The following is a 17519-nucleotide window of genomic DNA, read 5'->3' as shown; positions in this document are numbered from 1 at the left end:
GTTACACAACATGAACCCAGTTAGACAACATGAACCCAGTTAGACAACATGAACCCTGTTAGTTCAACATGAACCCAGTTAGACAACATGAACCCAGTTAGACAACATGAACCCTGTTAGTCAGCATGAACCCAGTTAGACAACATGAACCCTGTTAGTCAGCATGAACCCAGTTAGACAACATGAACCCTGTTAGTTCAACATGAACCCTGTTAGTCAACGTTAACCCAGTTAGACAACATGAACCCTGTTAGTCAACATGAACACTGCTAGACAACATGAACCCTGTTAGTCCACATGAACCCTGTTAGTCCACATGAACCCAGTTAGTCAACATGAACCCAGTTAGTCAACATGAACCCAGTTAGTCAACATGAACCCAGTTAGACCAACATGAACCCTCTTAGTCAACATGAACCCTGTTAGTTCAACATGAACCCTGTTAGTCAACATGAACCCTGTTAGTCAACATGAACCCTGTTAGTTAACAATGAAGAGAACTAGACAGAAGACAAGTTGATTTATCTTTTAGGATATAATGTCAAATGACAAACAGAGGTAGAGAGCTACCCCCTTTTCCATCGCTTGACCACTTAGCAATTGTAATGACCTACACACACACACGCACACACACACGCACACACGCACGCACACACGCACGCACGCACACACGCAGGCTCGCTAGCTCATCCTGCAGATTAAAATAACATGATTAAATATGGAAAGACAACAGTGGTCTGAGGGCTCCAAGGGGACTTCATTAGGGCAAATTGCCAAAGAATGAAACACGAGTTAGCAAAGAGAGACCACTAACGCTACAGGCTGGGCCAATACCGCTGGGACCTGGGAGAAGGCGCTCTGCTTGGAGCTTCACAGCAACGTGTGAACCGCAGACACACACACACACTACCAGGAGACCTCTTGCTCACTGACACAAACTATGTCACAACTGGCCGGCGAGCGAACGCGGCCAAGCTTGGCTACTTAACTGAACTGACTCAAAGAGCACCCCCACCCCCCTCCTCCCTTAAAGAAAGAGCCTGAACGTCTGTGTAGCCCTTAACAGATGAGCGGTGTGTGTGTGTGTGTGTGTGTGTGTGTGTGTGTGTGTGTTTGGGGGCAGGGAGGTTCAAACTTTTCATTTGTCATTAAGAGAGAGAGGCGCAATCATTTATTAGTCCCAACATCGTTAAGGCTTAATCAACTTTTAATTGGTGTCTTGCTCCACATATCTGCATATGCATATTCGCTCGCTGCCTCCTTCAAATAAAATACAGCAATGCTACAGTCTTGTCAGATGTAATTCCCCAGCAAACATTTTTCTTTCTTTCTAAGGAGGAAATAAATCAATTGTATGAATATTAATGACAGAGTGTAACAGTTGGAGAAAGGAGAGTATATCAAAGCTGTGTTGCCCTTCTCTCCCCTTCTAGTAAACGGTGACAATATAAACCTATTAAATAATGATGAAGAGGGGTCAGTGGATCAGCGGTGGAGGGCCTCTCGTCAAGCACACACAGGCCCTCCTCAGGGAGACAGAGAGAGAGGAGGCTCAGCCGTTGGTACCAGGAGGTAATGGGACAGAATAACTAGCTAACCAACTCCAATTATTTCAGCCACACTGAGGCCTCAAGGTAAGCTTCACTTAGCTCCCAATTGGCCTGCTTCACTCCCCGGTTAAAAGACAAGAGGCACCATATCTCACTTCTAAGGATGGGGGGATGGGGGAGGGTTCTACTGAAACCAAGAAAAACACTTAAAAAACTAGAATTAGATGTGATTTGCTCCTCCTCCCTACAGACCTACCGGGCAGGAAGAAGAGAATGTTGTAGAAAAGGAGCCACTCCAAAGACATAGCACACATACTTCCTCTCACATCTAACCCCGAACAACCCGTATCCATCTACAGCCGTATCTACAGCCGTATCCATCTACAGCCGTATCTACAGCCGTATCCATCTACAGCCGTATCCATCTACAGCCGTATCTACAGCCGTATCCATCTACAGCCGTATCCATCTACAGCCAGCTACAGGTTTGAGAAACCATTAAATAAAAGATAGAAGAAAAAAAACTAAGAGTGAGAGGAGAAATGTATTTCTTTCTCAGGGGCTCCACCAGAGAGAGAAGATCTAATAAATAATAGATGTGTGGAGCTAAATGGCTTACACGCTCCACAAAAGACCTGGTGCTTAATATTCCTGGTGCTTAATATTCCTAGTGCTTAATATTCCATTCAATGGAGAATCACAGATACGGTCCCCAAGAACAAATAGTGGATTAGGTCTGCTTTAGGTGCTGGCTCCGGCCCTCTGGGACCTGGGGTCCTTCCAGTAATGAGGTACCTCAGCCGCTTCTCTGGGTGTGTGTGTGTGTTTCAGATGGGTCAGAGATTATACAGCCTGCTTCTGAAGGCACCAGACAGCTCTCCTAAGCCCTGGCAGCACTCACATAAACTGACCACATTAAAGATAGAACACTAGAAACTGAGAGAGAAATTGACCACAGTAAAGAAAACACTAGAAACTGGACACATTAACACTGCCTTTCTCCTTAACAGGAAACAGCAAGCGGTGGACCCTGTGTACCAACTATCATTCTAATCCTAAATAACTGTTAGTAATTCAACAAAACATTTGGCCCAAAAAATACCCACTGTTAATTCAATTTATTAAAAATATATATTTGTTCCTTGCCAGACCTGCCCCAAGACAGTTATGATTGTATAGGGAACTAAAAACGTACACAACTGATGTGTGAGAACAAGCAGCTCAGATGAATGCAGTGATATCAGTGATATTCGGGAATGTGGGTGGCAGCGGAAAGCTAATTATCAAACACACTGTTGTTAACCATCAAAGAGCATGTCACATCACTTTCTGTTGTCTTATTCAGATGAGCTTTGTTACTCTGCCTTCAGAACATCTGCTTGAACAAGCAGGCCCACGCTCTCAGAGTTATGTTCCCCAAGAGGAGACTCTGCAACATACAATATATTATAATATACGCATTAAGCAGACACTTTTATCCAAAGCGACTTACAGTCATGCGTGCATATTTTTTTAAATGTATGGGTGGTCCCGGGAATCGAACCCACTATCCTGGCATTGCAAGCACCGTGCTCTACCAACTGAGATACAGAGTACCTCTACAAACCTCTCCAAACTAAACACTGTATTGGTCCTGTCCTGTTCTGACACAGAGTACCCTTCTACTATATCCACACCATTCTTTAACTGGTTTGAACTGGTCTGGGGGAGGAATAGGCAACATCAACAACACCTGCTAACCACAATTCTCAACAATTCTGCTCTGCCTGTTCTCCACTCCTCTTCTCCCTTCCCCTCCACTCCCACTCCCTCTCCCTCTCCCTCTCTCCAACCCCATACATCTCCCCTCCTCCTATCCCTTCCTCTCTCCTATCCCTCCCTCTCTCCAACCCCATTCATCTCCCCACCTCCTCTACCTTCTGCACCCTCCCTCCCCTCCTCCTCTCCCTTCTGCTCTCTCCTATCCCTTCCTCTCTCCTATCCATCCCTCTCTCCAACCCCATTCATCTCCCCACCTCCTCTCCCTTCTGCTCTCTCCTATCCCTTCCTCTCTCCTATCCATCCCTCTCTCCAACCCCATTCATCTCCCCACCTCCTCTCCCTTCTGCTCTCTCCTATCCCTCCCTCTCTCCTATCCATCCCTCTCTCCAACCCCATACAGCTCCCCACCTCCCCTACCTTCTGCTCCTTCCTTCCCTCCCTCCCCTCCTTTCTCTCCTCCCCCCATCCAGAGCTAGACACCCAATTACCTCTGCTCTGCTCTCTCTGTGTCTGTGCCGACAAATGCCTTGTGTCAGAGCGGAGCCACACAGGTGTGCCACTAACAAGTAGGTGGCACTGAGGCACAGAGGAAGAGGACACATGGCAGTAATACCAGGACTCCCACACACAGAGTGACTTCCACACCTGCACATACACACACAATCTGGGGAACAAAAACCCAGACTACATGACGCTCTAACAATCAGCCACCAGAAAACAAGCTATAAGGATGAGAAAGGACAGACAGAGCAACGAGAGACAGAAAGAGAGCAGCGAGAGACAGAAAGAGAGAGAGCAACGAGAGACAGAAAGAGAGAGAGGAGCGAGAGACAGAAAGAGAGAGCAGCGAGAGACAGAGAGAGAGAGAGCAGCGAGAGACAAAAAGAGAGAGCAGCGAGAGACAGAAAGAGACAGAGCAACGAGACAGAAAGAGACAGAGCAACGAGAGACAGAAAGAGAGAGAGGAGCGAGAGACAAAAAGAGAGAGAGCAGCGAGAGACAGAAAGAGAGAGCAACAAGAGACAGAAAGAGAGCAGCGAGAGACAGAAAGAGACAGAGCAACGAGAGACAGAAAGAGACAGAGCAACAGAGACAGAAAGAGAGAGAGGAGCGAGACAGAAAGAGAGAGCAGCGAGAGACAGAGAGAGAGCAACGAGAGACAGAAAGAGAGAGCAGCGAGAGACACAAAGAGAGAGAGCAGCGAGAGACACAAAGAGAGAGAGCAGCGAGAGACAGAAAGAGAGAGAGCAGCGAGAGACAGAAAGAGAGAGAGCAGCGAGAGACAGAGAGAGAGCAGCGAGAGACAGAAAGAGAGAGAGCCCCTCATCTATCCTCAGAGTTCGTACTGCTTGGTGACCTAAACTGGGATATGCTTAACACCCCGGCCAACCTACAATCTAAACTAGATGCCCTCAATCTCACACAAATTATCAACAAACCTACCAGGTACAACCCAAAATCTGGGGGCACCCTCATAGATATCATCCTGACAAATTTACCCTCTAAATACACCTCCGCTGTCTTCAACCAGGATCTCAGCGATCACTGCCTTATTGCCTGTGTCCGTAATGGGTCCGCGGTCAAACGACCACCCCTCATCACTGTCAAACGCTCCCTAAAACACTTTAGCGAACAGGCCTTTCTAATTGACCTGGCCCGGGTATCCTGGATGGATATTGACCTCATTCCGTCAGTAGAGGATGCCTGGTTGTTCTTTAAAAGTGCTTTCCTCTCAATCTTAAATAAGCATGCCCCATTCAAAAAATTCAGAACTAATAACAGATATAGCCCCTGGTTCTCCTCAGACTTGACTGCCCTTGACCAGCACAAAAACATCCTTTGGCGAACTGCATTAGCATCGAACAGCCCCAGCGATATGCAACATTTCAGGGAAGTCAGGAACCAATATACACAATCAGTTAGGAAAGCAAAGGCTAGCTTTTTCAAACAGAAATTTGCATCCTGTAGCACTAACTCCAAAAAGATTTGGGACACTGTAAAGTCCCATGGAGAATAAGAGCACCTCCTCCCTCCCAACTGCCCACTGCACTGACGCTAGGAAACACTGTCACCACCGATAAATCGATTGGAAAGCTGCCGCGGTCATCCCCCTCTTCAAAGGGGGTGACACTCTAGATCCAGAGACAGAAAGAGAGAGAGCAGCGAGAGACAGAAAGACAGAGAGCAGTGAGAGACAGAAGAGAGAGCAGCGGGAGACAGAAGAGAGAGCAGCGGGAGACAGAAAGAGAAGCGAGAGAGAGAGAGAGCAACGAGAGACAGAAAGAGAGAGAGCAACGAGAGACAGAAAGAGAGAGAGCAACGAGAGACAGAAAGAGAGAGAGCAGTGAGAAGTCAGTCAACCTGGAGGCCCAAGGTGCAGTGAGGTGGTGAGAAGTCAGTCAACCTGGAGGCCCAAGGTGCAGTGAGGTGGTGAGAAGTCAGTCAACCTGGAGGCCCAAGGTGCAGTGAGGTGGTGAGGCAGGTAGTTAGTCAGTCAGCTAGCACTCAGGACCGTGGTACAGTCAGTCAGTCAGTCAGTCAGTCACTCAGGGCCACGGTGGATGGATAGTCCTAGTTATCATACTACTGAAAGCATTTTGAGAAGGCTGCTGTCAGGGCTGGGGCCTGCCGACTCAGGGGCCCAGGGAGGCCAGGGGAGATGAAAGACACAGGGCCTCCCTGCTGACTAGTTAGAGGGGGCCTGATGCAGCACAATTACTGTATACGGCGGCATGACAAGCCTGCACGCTTGATTGGCTGCCTCGGCCATCGCACCACACCTTTAAAACAGTGATACCACTCACCTCCGGTCACAAAACAGCAATAAGTCAACTGATACACTGTTGTACCATCATGATTTATTCCTTTGCTGTTGAGTGCTGGCAGGCGAGCCGCCATGTTCTGCTAGACTGGCACAGTGGAATCACTAAAGGCCCTGACACACAGGCAGGATCTCTGCTAGGCCTGGAGCCCACATCATGTATGCTCTCTCTCTCTTCTCTCTCTCTCTCTCTTCTGTTTCCTTTTCTCTCTCTTTCTCCATCTCCATATTTCTTCATCTCTTCATCTCTCCATCTCTCAGAGGAGGGACAGTGGTAGTAGGGCCAGCTGGATGCCTCCTCTCTCTTCTTTCTGCCAGCTATTCTTTAAAAGTAATGCCAGGGATGGACTAAGAGACACACACACACACACCACTAATAACTGGACGGCTGGACGGAGGGAGGGATGGATGGACGGAGGACTTTAAAGGATAAAAGGCTTATGGAAAGGTGGAGGTCTAACGATGGGCGTCTTACATATCAGTTAAATAAACCTCAGACAGTTTGTCTTGTCGCAAAACTGTAAATCACACAGAATATCACTTCCATCCGTCTGTTAAGAAAACAGCCGTCACCCGCGGCTCTGATAATTTACACCCTGTAACCCCTTGAGTCAGAGGGAGAGTGGCTGGGGCTCCGGGGCTGTGAGCGGCTGACATGCTGAGGGGGGAGAGGTAGAAAGGAGGAGAGAGGCGAAGAGAGGTGAAATTCTCCAAGGGTTGCGTAATTCTCTACACTTCCCCCGGATCCCTCCACTCCATCCTCAGGGAGACCTTGGGTTCCGACGTTCCATCCACCCCCCCCCCCCCCCCCCCTCCTCCCGGCGGTTCCGCGTTCCGGGCTGCAGTCAGATACTGGAGCAGAACGGTAGAGATAGGAGCGTGGATGACATCACTCCTGCTCTCCCTCTCCCTGTCATAAACATTTGGTTCTGCTGTCAGCCACGGCGATAAGCAGCACAGAGACAGATCTCCTCCCTCGGACCCAGCAGCTCCACTCCAACTATGGCAGAGAGTTGAAAGGCCTAATAACTGATAATAAACTATGTGAGAGAGTTAGAGCGTCTAATAACTGATAATTTAGGGTTTGTCGGCCATTAAAACGTAGCAGCTTTAAGAGAAACAGTCAAATATAATCCTGGTTTAGTGCTGGCTTTACTGCTTGTCAAGGACTGGAGATAGAGCCGGTTGACTGGAGATGGACCACTGAGCTCCGTCTATGTGCGTAAACCGTAAAATATATTTAGATATTAAGTTTGATGTAGTGCTGTAACATCGATGAGGAATGCCATGTTTAATCAGACACATAAACCTTACTTACTACTCCTATGATGTTGCTGTAGTTTAGAGGAAGGGGTCTGTACCATGCTGTAGTTTAGAGGAAGGGGTCTGTACCATGCTGTAGTTTAGAGGAAGGGGTCTGTACCATGCTGTAGTTTAGAGGAAGGGGTCTGTACCATGTTGTAGTTTAGAGGAAGGGGTCTGTACCATGCTGTAGTTTAGAGGAAGGGGTCTGTACCATGCTGTAGTTTAGAGGAAGGGGTCTGTACCATGTTGTAGTTTAGAGGAAGGGGTCTGTACCATGTTGTAGTTTAGAGGAAGGGGTCTGTACCATGTTGTAGTTTAGAGGAAGGGGTCTGTACCATGCTGTAGTTTAGAGGAAGGGGTCTGTACCATGCTGTAGTTTAGAGGAAGGGGTCTGTACCATGCTGTAGTTTAGAGGAAGGGGTCTGTACCATGTTGTAGTTTAGAGGAAGGGGTCTGTACCATGCTGTAGTTTAGAGGAAGGGGTCTGTACCATGCTGTAGTTTAGAGGAAGGGGTCTGTACCATGCTGTAGTTTAGAGGAAGGGGTCTGTACCATGTTGTAGTTTAGAGGAAGGGGTCTGTACCATGTTGTAGTTTAGAGGAAGGGGTCTGTACCATGCTGTAGTTTAGAGGAAGGGGTCTGTACCATGCTGTAATTTAGAGGAAGGGGTCTGTACCATGCTGTAGTTTAGAGGAAGGGGTCTGTACCATGCTGTAATTTAGAGGAAGGGGTCTGTACCATGCTGTAGTTTAGAGGAAGGGGTCTGTACCATGCTGTAGTTTAGAGGAAGGGGTCTGTACCATGCTGTAGTTTAGAGGAAGGGGTCTGTACCATGTTGTAGTTTAGAGGAAGGGGTCTGTACCATGTTGTAGTTTAGAGGAAGGGGTCTGTACCATGCTGTAGTTTAGAGGAAGGGGTCTGTACCATGTTGTAGTTTAGAGGAAGGGGTCTGTACCATGCTGTAATTTAGAGGAAGGGGTCTGTACCATGCTGTAGTTTAGAGGAAGGGGTCTGTACCATGCTGTAATTTAGAGGAAGGGGTCTGTACCATGCTGTAGTTTAGAGGAAGGGGTCTGTACCATGTTGTAGTTTAGAGGAAGGGGTCTGTACCATGTTGTAGTTTAGAGGAAGGGGTCTGTACCATGCTGTAGTTTAGAGCAGGGGTCTGTACCATGCTGTAGTTTAGAGGAAGGGGTCTGTACCATGCTGTAGTTTAGAGGAAGGGGTCTGTACCATGCTGTAATTTAGAGGAAGGGGTCTGTACCATGTTGTAGTTTAGAGGAAGGGGTCTGTACCATGCTGTAGTTTAGAGCAGGGGTCTGTACCATGCTGTAGTTTAGAGGAAGGGGTCTGTACCATGCTGTAGTTTAGAGGAAGGGGTCTGTACCATGCTGTAGTTTAGAGGAAGGGGTCTGTACCATGCTGTAGTTTAGAGGAAGGGGTCTGTACCATGCTGTAGTTTAGAGGAAGGGGTCTGTACCATGCTGTAGTTTAGAGCAGGGGTCTGTACCATGTTGTAGTTTAGAGCAGGGGTCTGTACCATGCTGTAGTTTAGAGGAAGGGGTCTGTACCATCCTGTAGAGTGAAAAATGAAGAGGTACTCACAGTGCTAAGCTTGCTTGAGGTAATGATGATGCGTCGTTCGTGCAGCATGCTGGCGTACAGCTGCAGCATGTTGTTGACGTCCACCGCCACAAAATACTCTGTCAGGTTCCTCTGGAGGGAGGGGGGGCAGGAGAGACAAAAAAGTCAGTGACTTCATAACTGCTCAGACTGCTCAACGGCTCAGACACGAGACTCGTGTGGCAGGGACTACAGACAATCACGGATTGTAAAGTGTAAGCCAGCCACGCCGCGGACACTGAAGCCTCTTTCTCGGACTAAAACACCTTCTTCACCCGCTTCGAGGAAAATAAACACAGAGCCTCCGACATGGGCCCCCGCCGCTCACGAGGACTGTGTGCTCCCGACATTCAAGCGTGTTAACACTCGCAAGGCTGCAGGCACAGACGGCATCCCAAGCTGTGTCCTCAGAGCATGTGCAGACCAGCTGGAGTGTTTTATGGACATATTGAATCTCTCCTTATCCCAGTCTGTTGTCCCCACTTGCTTCATGATGTCCACCATTGTTCCTGTACCCAAGAAAGCAAAGGTAACTGAACTAAATGACTATCGCCCCGTAGCACTCACTTCTGTCATCATGAAGTGCTTTGAGAGGCTAGTTAAGGATCATATCATCTCCACCTTACCCGACACCCTAGACCCACTACAATTTGCATACCGCCCCAATAGATCCACGGACGACACAATCGCCATTACACTGCCCTCTCTCACCGGGACAAGAAAATACCTATGTAAGAATGTGTTTCATCGACTACAGCTCAGCCTTCAACACCATAAGCTCAGGGCCCTGGGTGTGAACCGCTCCCTGTGCAACTGGGTCCTGGACTTCCTGACGGGCCGCCCCCAGGCAGTGAGGGTAGGCAACAACATATCTGCCACGCTGACCCTCAACACTGGGGGCCCCACAAGGGTGCGTGCTCAGGCCCCTCCTGTTCATCCATTACTGAGTGGCCAACTCCAATCATCAAGTTTGCTGACGAAAACAGTGTTAGGCCTGATTTTTCAACAATGACGAGACAGCCTACAGGGAAGAGGTGAGAGCCCTGGTGGAGTGGTGTCAGGACAATAACCTCTCCCTCAACGTCAACAAAACGAAGGAGCTGATTGTGGACTACAGGAGACAGCAGAGAGAGAGAACGCCCACAGCCACATCACAGGGCCACAGTGGAGAGGGTCAAAAGCTATATGTTCCTCGGTGTGCACATCATTGAGGACCTGAAATGGTCCTTCCAAACCGACACTATGAGGAAAAAGGTAATACAGCGCCTCTTCAACCTCAGTAGGCTGAAGAAATGTGGCTTGGCACCATCGAGAGCATTCTGTCCGGCTGTATCACCGCCCGCAACCGCTGGGCTCACCAGAGAGTGGTGCGGTCAGCCCAACGCATCACCGGGGGCACACTGCCTGCCTTCCAGGACATCTACAGCACCTGGTGTCACAGGAAGGCCAAGAAGATCATCAAGGCCACCTGAGCCACGGTCTGTTCACCCTGCTACCATCTAGCAGACGGAGACAGTACAGGTGCATCAAAGCTGGAACCGAGAGACAAAAAAACAGCTTGTATCTCCAGAAAATCAGACTGTTGAACAGTCATCACTAGCCGGCCTCCGCCTGGTACTCTGCCCTGCACCTTAGAGACTACTGCCCCATGTACAGTGCCTTGCAAAAGTATTCATCCCCCTTGGCGTTCTTCCTATTTTGTTGCATTACAACATGTAATTTAAATTTATTTTTATTTGGATTTCATGTAATGGACATACACAAAATAGTCCAATTTGGTGAAGTGAAATGAAAAAAAATTACTTGTTTCAAGAAATTCTACAAAATAAATAACGGAAAAGTGGTGTGTGCATATGTATTCACCCCCTTTGCTATGAAGCCCCTAAATAAGATCTGGCGCAACCAATTACCTTCAGAAGTCACATAATTAGTTAAATAATGTCCACCTGTGTGCAATCTAAGTGTCACATGGTCTCAGTATATATACACCTGTTCTGAAAGGCCCCAGAGTCTGAAACACCACTAAGCAAGGGGCACCAACAAGCAAGCGGCATCATGAAGACCAAGGAGCTCTCAATACAGGTCAGGGACAAAGTTGTGGAGAAGTAGAGATCAGGGTTGGGTTATAAAAAAATATCAGAATCTTTGAACATCCCACAGAGCACCATTAAATCCATTATTAAAAAATTGAAAGAATACGGCACCACAACAAACCTGCCAAGAGAGGGCCGCCCACCAAAACTCAAGGACCAGGCAAGGAGGGCTTCAATCAGAGAGGCAACAAAGAGACCAAAGATAACCCTGAAGGAGCTGCAAAGCTCCACAGCGGAGATTGGAGTATCTGTCCATAGGACCACTTTAAGCCGTACACTCCACAGAGCGGGGCTTTACGGAAGAGTGGCCAGAAAAAAGCCTTTGCTTAAAGAAAAAAATAAGCAAACACGTTTGGTGTTCGCCAAAAGGCATGTGGGAGACTCCCCAAACATATGGTCAGATGAGACTAAAATTGAGCTTTTTGGCCATCAAGGAAAACGCTATGTCTGGCGCAAACCCAACACCTCTCATCACCCCGAGAACACAATCCTCACAGTGAAGCATGGTGGTGGCAGCATCATGCTGTGGGGACGTTTTTCATCAGCAGGGACTGGGAAACTGGTCAGAATTGAAGGAATGATGGTTGGCGCTAAATAGAGGGAAATTCTTGAGGGAAACCTGTTTCAGTCTTCCAGAGATTTGAGACTGGGACGAAGGTTCACCTTCCAGCAGGACAATGACCCTAAGCATACTGCTAAAGCAACACTCGAGTGGTTTAAGGGGAAACATTTAAATGTCTTGGAATGGCCTAGTCAAAGCCCAGACCTCAATCCAATTGAGAATCTGTGGTATGACTTAAAGATTGCTGTACACCAGCGGAACCCATCCAACTTCAAGGAGTTGGAGCAGTTTTGCCTTGAATAATGGGCAAAAATCCCACTGGCTAGATGTGCTAAGCGGATAGAGACATACCCCAAGAGACTTGCAGCTGTAATTGCTGCAAAAGGTGGCTCTACAAAGTATTGACTTTGGGGGGGTGAATAGTTATGCACACTCAAGTTCTGTTTTTGTCTTATTTCTTGTTTGTTTCACCCCAAAAAATATTTTGCATCTTCAAAGTTGTAGGCATGTTGTGTAAATCCATTTTAATTCCAGGTTGTAAGGCAACAAAATAGGAAAAATGCCAAGGGGGGTGAATACTTTCGCAAGCCACTGTACATAGAGTCATTGAACAATGGTCACTTGAATCATGTTTACATTTTGTTTATTGTTCTGAAATCGTTTCGGTACTTAGAAACAGATAACATTAGCATTCCTACAACATTATTCTGTTGAAATGTAAATTGATTTCTGAGAAATTAAGATAATTGATTACTCGCTTTTTATGTACATCCTGTATTCTGGACATAGCTCATCCTATATAACTACTGCTGTACATACCTTTTCCTAATTATATACTGTCTATACACATCACATATTTATATTCAGGACTCTGACAGTTCGTTCTGATATTTCTTCTTCTTTTTGGGGAATTCTTTGTGTGTTAGTATTGTACTGTTAGACATTTACTGCACTGCTGGAATTAGACACATAAGCATTTCACTGCACCTGCGTTAACATCTGCCGATTTCTGTTAACGACAAATACACTTTGATTTGATAACTACACACTTCTCAAAGCATTATGGATGTCTCTTTCCTTTGAGTCCAGGAAGTATCAATTTTCACAAATGTAGGTAATAGGTTTACAGTATTTCCCAGCACTCCCCAACTACACTGAACAAAAATATAAACACAACATGTAAAGTGTTGGTTCCATGTTTCATGAGCTGAAATAAAAGATCCCAGAAATGTTCCATGCATACAAAAAGTTTACTTCTCTCAAATTTTGTGCACAAATTTGTTTACATCCCTGTTAGTAAACATTTCTCCTTTGCCAAGATAATCCATCCACCTGACAGGTCTGGCATATCAAGAAGCTGATTAAACAGCATGATCAGCCTCCCGAGTGGCGCATCGGTCTAAGGCACTGCATCGCAGTGCTTGAGGCATCACTACAGACCCGGGTTTGATCCCAGGCTGTGTCGCAGCCGGCCGTGACCGGGAGACCCATGAGGCGAGGAGGGTTTGGCCGGCCGGGATGTCCTTGTCCCATCGCTCTCTAGCGACTCCTTGTGGCGGGCCAGGCGCATGCACGCTGACTTCGGTGGCCAGTTGTACAGTGTTTCCTCCGACACATTTGCGCGGCTGGCTTCCGGATTAAGTGAGCAGTGTGTCAAGAAGCAGTGCGGCTTGGCAGGGTCGTGTTTCAGAGGACGCATGGCTCTCGACCTTCGCCTCTCCCGAGTTCATACGGGAGTTGCAGCGATGGGACAAGACTAACTACCAATTGGGAAGAAAAAGGGCTAAAAAAAGTTTAAAATAATTCAGAAAAATAACAATACAAAAATTATAATAATACTATAAAAACACCATGATCATTACACAGGTGCACCTTGTGCTGGGGACAATAAAAGGCCACTCTAAAATGTGCAGTTTTGTCACAACACAATGCCATTTGCTGACTGCAGGAGTGTCCACCAAAACTGTTGCCAGATAAATGAATGTTAATTTCTCTACCATAAGCTGTCTCCAACGTCGTTTTAGAGAATTTGGCAGTACGTCCAACCGGCCTCACAACCGCAGACAATGTGTATGACGTCATGTGGGTGAGCGGTTTGCTGATGTCAACGTTGAGAACAGAGTGCCCCATGGGCGGCGGTGGGGTTATGGTATGGGCAGGCATTAGCTATGGACAACGAACACAATTGCATTTTATCGATGGCAATTGATCACTGGAATGCACAGAGATAGCGTGACGACCTCCTGAGGCCCACTGTCGTGCCATTCATCCGCCGCCATCACCTCATGTTTCAGCACGATAATGCATGGCCCCATGTCGCAAGGAACTGTACACAATTCCTGGAAGCTGAAAATGTCCCAGTTCTTCCATTGCCTGCTTACTCACCAGAAATGTCACCCAATGATCAAGTTTGGTATGCTCTGGATCGACATGTATGACAACGTGTTCCAGTTCCAGCCAATACCAAAGCAACTTCGCACAGCCATTGAAGAGGAGTGGGACAAAATTCCACATTCAACAGCCTGATCAACTCTATGCAAAGGAGATGTGTCATGCTGCATGAGGCAAATGGTGGTCACACAAGATAATGACTGGTTTTCTGATCCACGCCCCTATCTTCTTTTTTTTAAGGTATCTGTGATCAACAGATGCATATCTGTATTCCCAGTCATGTAAAATCCATAGATTAGGGCCTAATTTATTTATTTCAGTTGACTGATTTCCTTATATGAACTGCAACTTTGAAATTGGAAAATGTGGCCTTTATATTTTTGTTCAGTGTATAAAAACATTTAAATGATCCATTTAATCCACAGTATATTTGCCACTCTCTTTGAAAGGGTGATATCTAGATCTGGGGCAGGCTGTTAGACCAGACGGGTAGACTTACACTCTCGGGGATGGTGGGCAGGCCATTGATATCTGGGGTTATGAAGTAGGAGTGCTGAGGAAACAGAGAGAGAGATGACAAGGTCAGCAACGTAGAGTAGCACGTCACTCATAGAGAGAGAGAGAAAACCTCACTTTGGTTCCATGATTTATGAATCATCATCTCCTCTTCTGTGGGAATTATTGAGTTTCTGTCTGTACTGACAGCTAGAAGGGCAGCACTGATACACACACACACACAAACAAACACACACACACACACCTGATCCCGATAGTTTTAAGATGAGGTGAGCTCTCTGGTGGGAAACTAGGTCTTTATTTCAGCATTAAAGTGCACGGACAACACACACACACACACAGGTTGCTGAGAGGATCAGAGAGCTGCCCGTCTCACTTTGGGAAAGCAGAGCAGGTTGACTGTTTGGATCAAACAGGTCTGAGAGAGGGACCGAGCAGGTAGGCAGCATGCACTCACAGCACTTTCAAGCTCTCGTTTTGAGACTTCATTACACATCATACGACGACATACACACATTCATACAAGCGCATATACACACACACACACTAAATCACACTCCAAATAACATAACCCCAGCGTTTTGACTCCTTAGAAGAGAGACAGAGAAACCACCACCAAGCACAGGTCAAAATTACAACACCCATAAAACACCTCACCTGGGAAAAGGGACCAAAGCAAAGGCAGTACTCACAAACACCATCTGATGACAATTCACCTAAATTAATGATGTAACCTAATTTCTATAGTTGAGTCACTGTCACATTATTTTCTGCCTTGGTGTGTCAGTGTGTGTGTGTCCTCAGTTCAGTTCCATCAGTCCCAGGCCCTCACTGTGTGTGTGTTTGTTTGCTTATCTGTAATTTTTTTCCAAGCAATGTTTATATAAAAACATGAAATGTGTGTTAACGGGAAAGGCATCAAGGAGGATTGCCTTTAAACAGGCACCATAAAAGAGACTTCTGATATTAAGAAAGAAAATGCGGTAGAATGGAACACCATTAATCATTCACTCAGTTTGATTGTTTTCCAGAGGAGAAGAAACAGACTCCAAGGCCCAGGATAGGTTGTTTTTGTGAGATTTAAAAATATAGACAGGCTTATTTGGCCAAATTGGGAAGCCTCAACTCCCATGCGGTTAGTGCAGCAGCAGCCGTTTTAACAGTTCACATCTCTCTCTCTCCTCCCACTTTTTTCTTTCCGCTCTCACGTTCACTCAGTCTTCTCCTGCACTCACCGGCTGCTGGCTTGGTGCATCTTTCAGTACTTGCCCAGTGGCTATATGCAACAGCGCAGTCTTCACAGTGAGAGAGATAGAGAGCAAAACAGAGTTCACACTTGAAAGGGGACAATGATCTGCCTTTTTTTCTAGGCAGCCATGAAAAAAATTACAATTTCTGTGGAAGATTCTGCTTCATCAATTGAATAGTTGAACCCTAACCTCTCCCCTCGGTGTGTTTTCTCAATGAACCTTGGTAATGGAAAACAAAAGTTTATTAAAAGCGTGCCAGACTAAAAACGACAGAATAAATAGTATTTTTCCCCATCATGATGCATCACAATCCAACTTAACCTTTCTTTCATATCAATGTATTTATTGGTTAATAAAGGCAACTGGAATAAATTGAACTGTATAATAGTATAACCTTTAGATATTACAGCCAAGGAGAGGCTGTTTTAAGTCTTAGTCTACTGTAAAGAATAGCTGCCATCTCTTACAACACAATAAGCATGCAGAATAACAAATGCGGAGACCAAATTTTACAATAATAAAAGCTGCTTTTTTGGTCCTTAAAACCTCTATTTTCCCCCATCAATTTAAAGTGACAATTAGCAATTGAAACAATAACAAAGCGTACTCCCCACCCGTTTCAGTAAAAAGCTGAGGGATGGGGCTGGAGAAATGTAACCACTTTCTAATTCATAGACAGAGCTATGGACACAAGGAGTGACCATCCATAACATCAACATTATAGAAAATAAATAAATTGGGAGGCTATATAGTGTTCGTTTACATTTACTTTGTTTACAAACATTGGAGTAAAAACAAGCTTATATTTGGGGTTCTGATGGGGTACGACCATTAAACAAAGCTCATGAGGCATTTATAAGTTATATTCTTCAAGTATCAATAGGTACATATCAATCATTTATCATTCCAAAAATGTATGTAGCAACTACAGATTGCCCCTTTAAATAAGGCACAGTTATGGAAAAGGAGCGACTTAAAAATAAGTGTTATATTTGTCCAGTAATCCTCTGTGAGATAGTGTCAGACGTAAGTAAAACATGACCTGTGTTTGACGGCCAGTTGGTTGTTAGGATGTTTCTGCCAGTGATAACTAGGAGACATGATGAGTTGCGAAAGCAGCCATTATGCTAACAGATGTCCAGCTAAGGCTTATCCCACAGACCACTTGTGTTTCTAAACAAAGTGTCAGCCCCGTCTCCTCACCTATCTGTCCCCTCTCTTCCTTATCCTAGCTCTCCTCTAACTCTCTCCCCTCCGTCTCCTCACCCATCTCTCCCCTCTCTCCTCTCCCATCTCTATTCTACCCCTCTACTTCTCTCTAGGAGTACCTACCACACTCAGGTTTACTGGGGTGAAGGGCTTCGGCACAGGCAGACTGTACAGGGAGTTCAGTATGTCATTCAGCTCATTCTCCTGGAAAACACACCACAAAACACACACAAGAAGAATTATCCAAATGTAAAATCGTGTGTCAGATATATATATATATATATATATATATATACACTGAGTATACTATACATTGAAAACACCTGATCTTTCCATGACAGACTGACCAGGCAAATCCAGGGGAAAGTTATGATCCTTTATTGATGTCAACTGTTAAATCCACTTCAATCAGTGTAGATGAAGGGGAGGATACAGGTT

The 17519-nt window shown here is 46.1% G+C and overlaps 1 protein-coding gene across 1 annotated transcript in view; it reads right to left on the bottom strand.

The window, feature by feature from the left end:
• LOC311121752 (DENN domain-containing protein 1B-like) overlaps positions 1–17285 on the bottom strand; it is a gene marked incomplete at both ends in the record, with an annotated part of 49714 nt that extends 32429 nt beyond the window's left edge. Inside the window, 4 exons of the mRNA XM_084196206.1 lie at positions 9043–9153; positions 14606–14659; positions 15858–15917; positions 17205–17285. Coding sequence (XP_084052332.1) covers positions 9043–9153; positions 14606–14659; positions 15858–15917; positions 17205–17285 — 306 coding nt within the window. The remainder of the gene's footprint in view (positions 1–9042; positions 9154–14605; positions 14660–15857; positions 15918–17204) is intronic.
• Between the last annotated feature and the right edge of the window lie 234 nt (positions 17286–17519).

Source organism: Coregonus lavaretus (genome assembly GCF_964263955.1).
Source record: "Coregonus lavaretus genome assembly, contig: HAP1_SCAFFOLD_4212, whole genome shotgun sequence".
Classification (NCBI taxonomy): Eukaryota; Metazoa; Chordata; class Actinopteri; order Salmoniformes; family Salmonidae; genus Coregonus; species Coregonus lavaretus.
The sequence above is the reverse complement of the archived record's forward strand: the minus strand, read 5'-3'. Positions and strand labels throughout refer to the sequence as shown.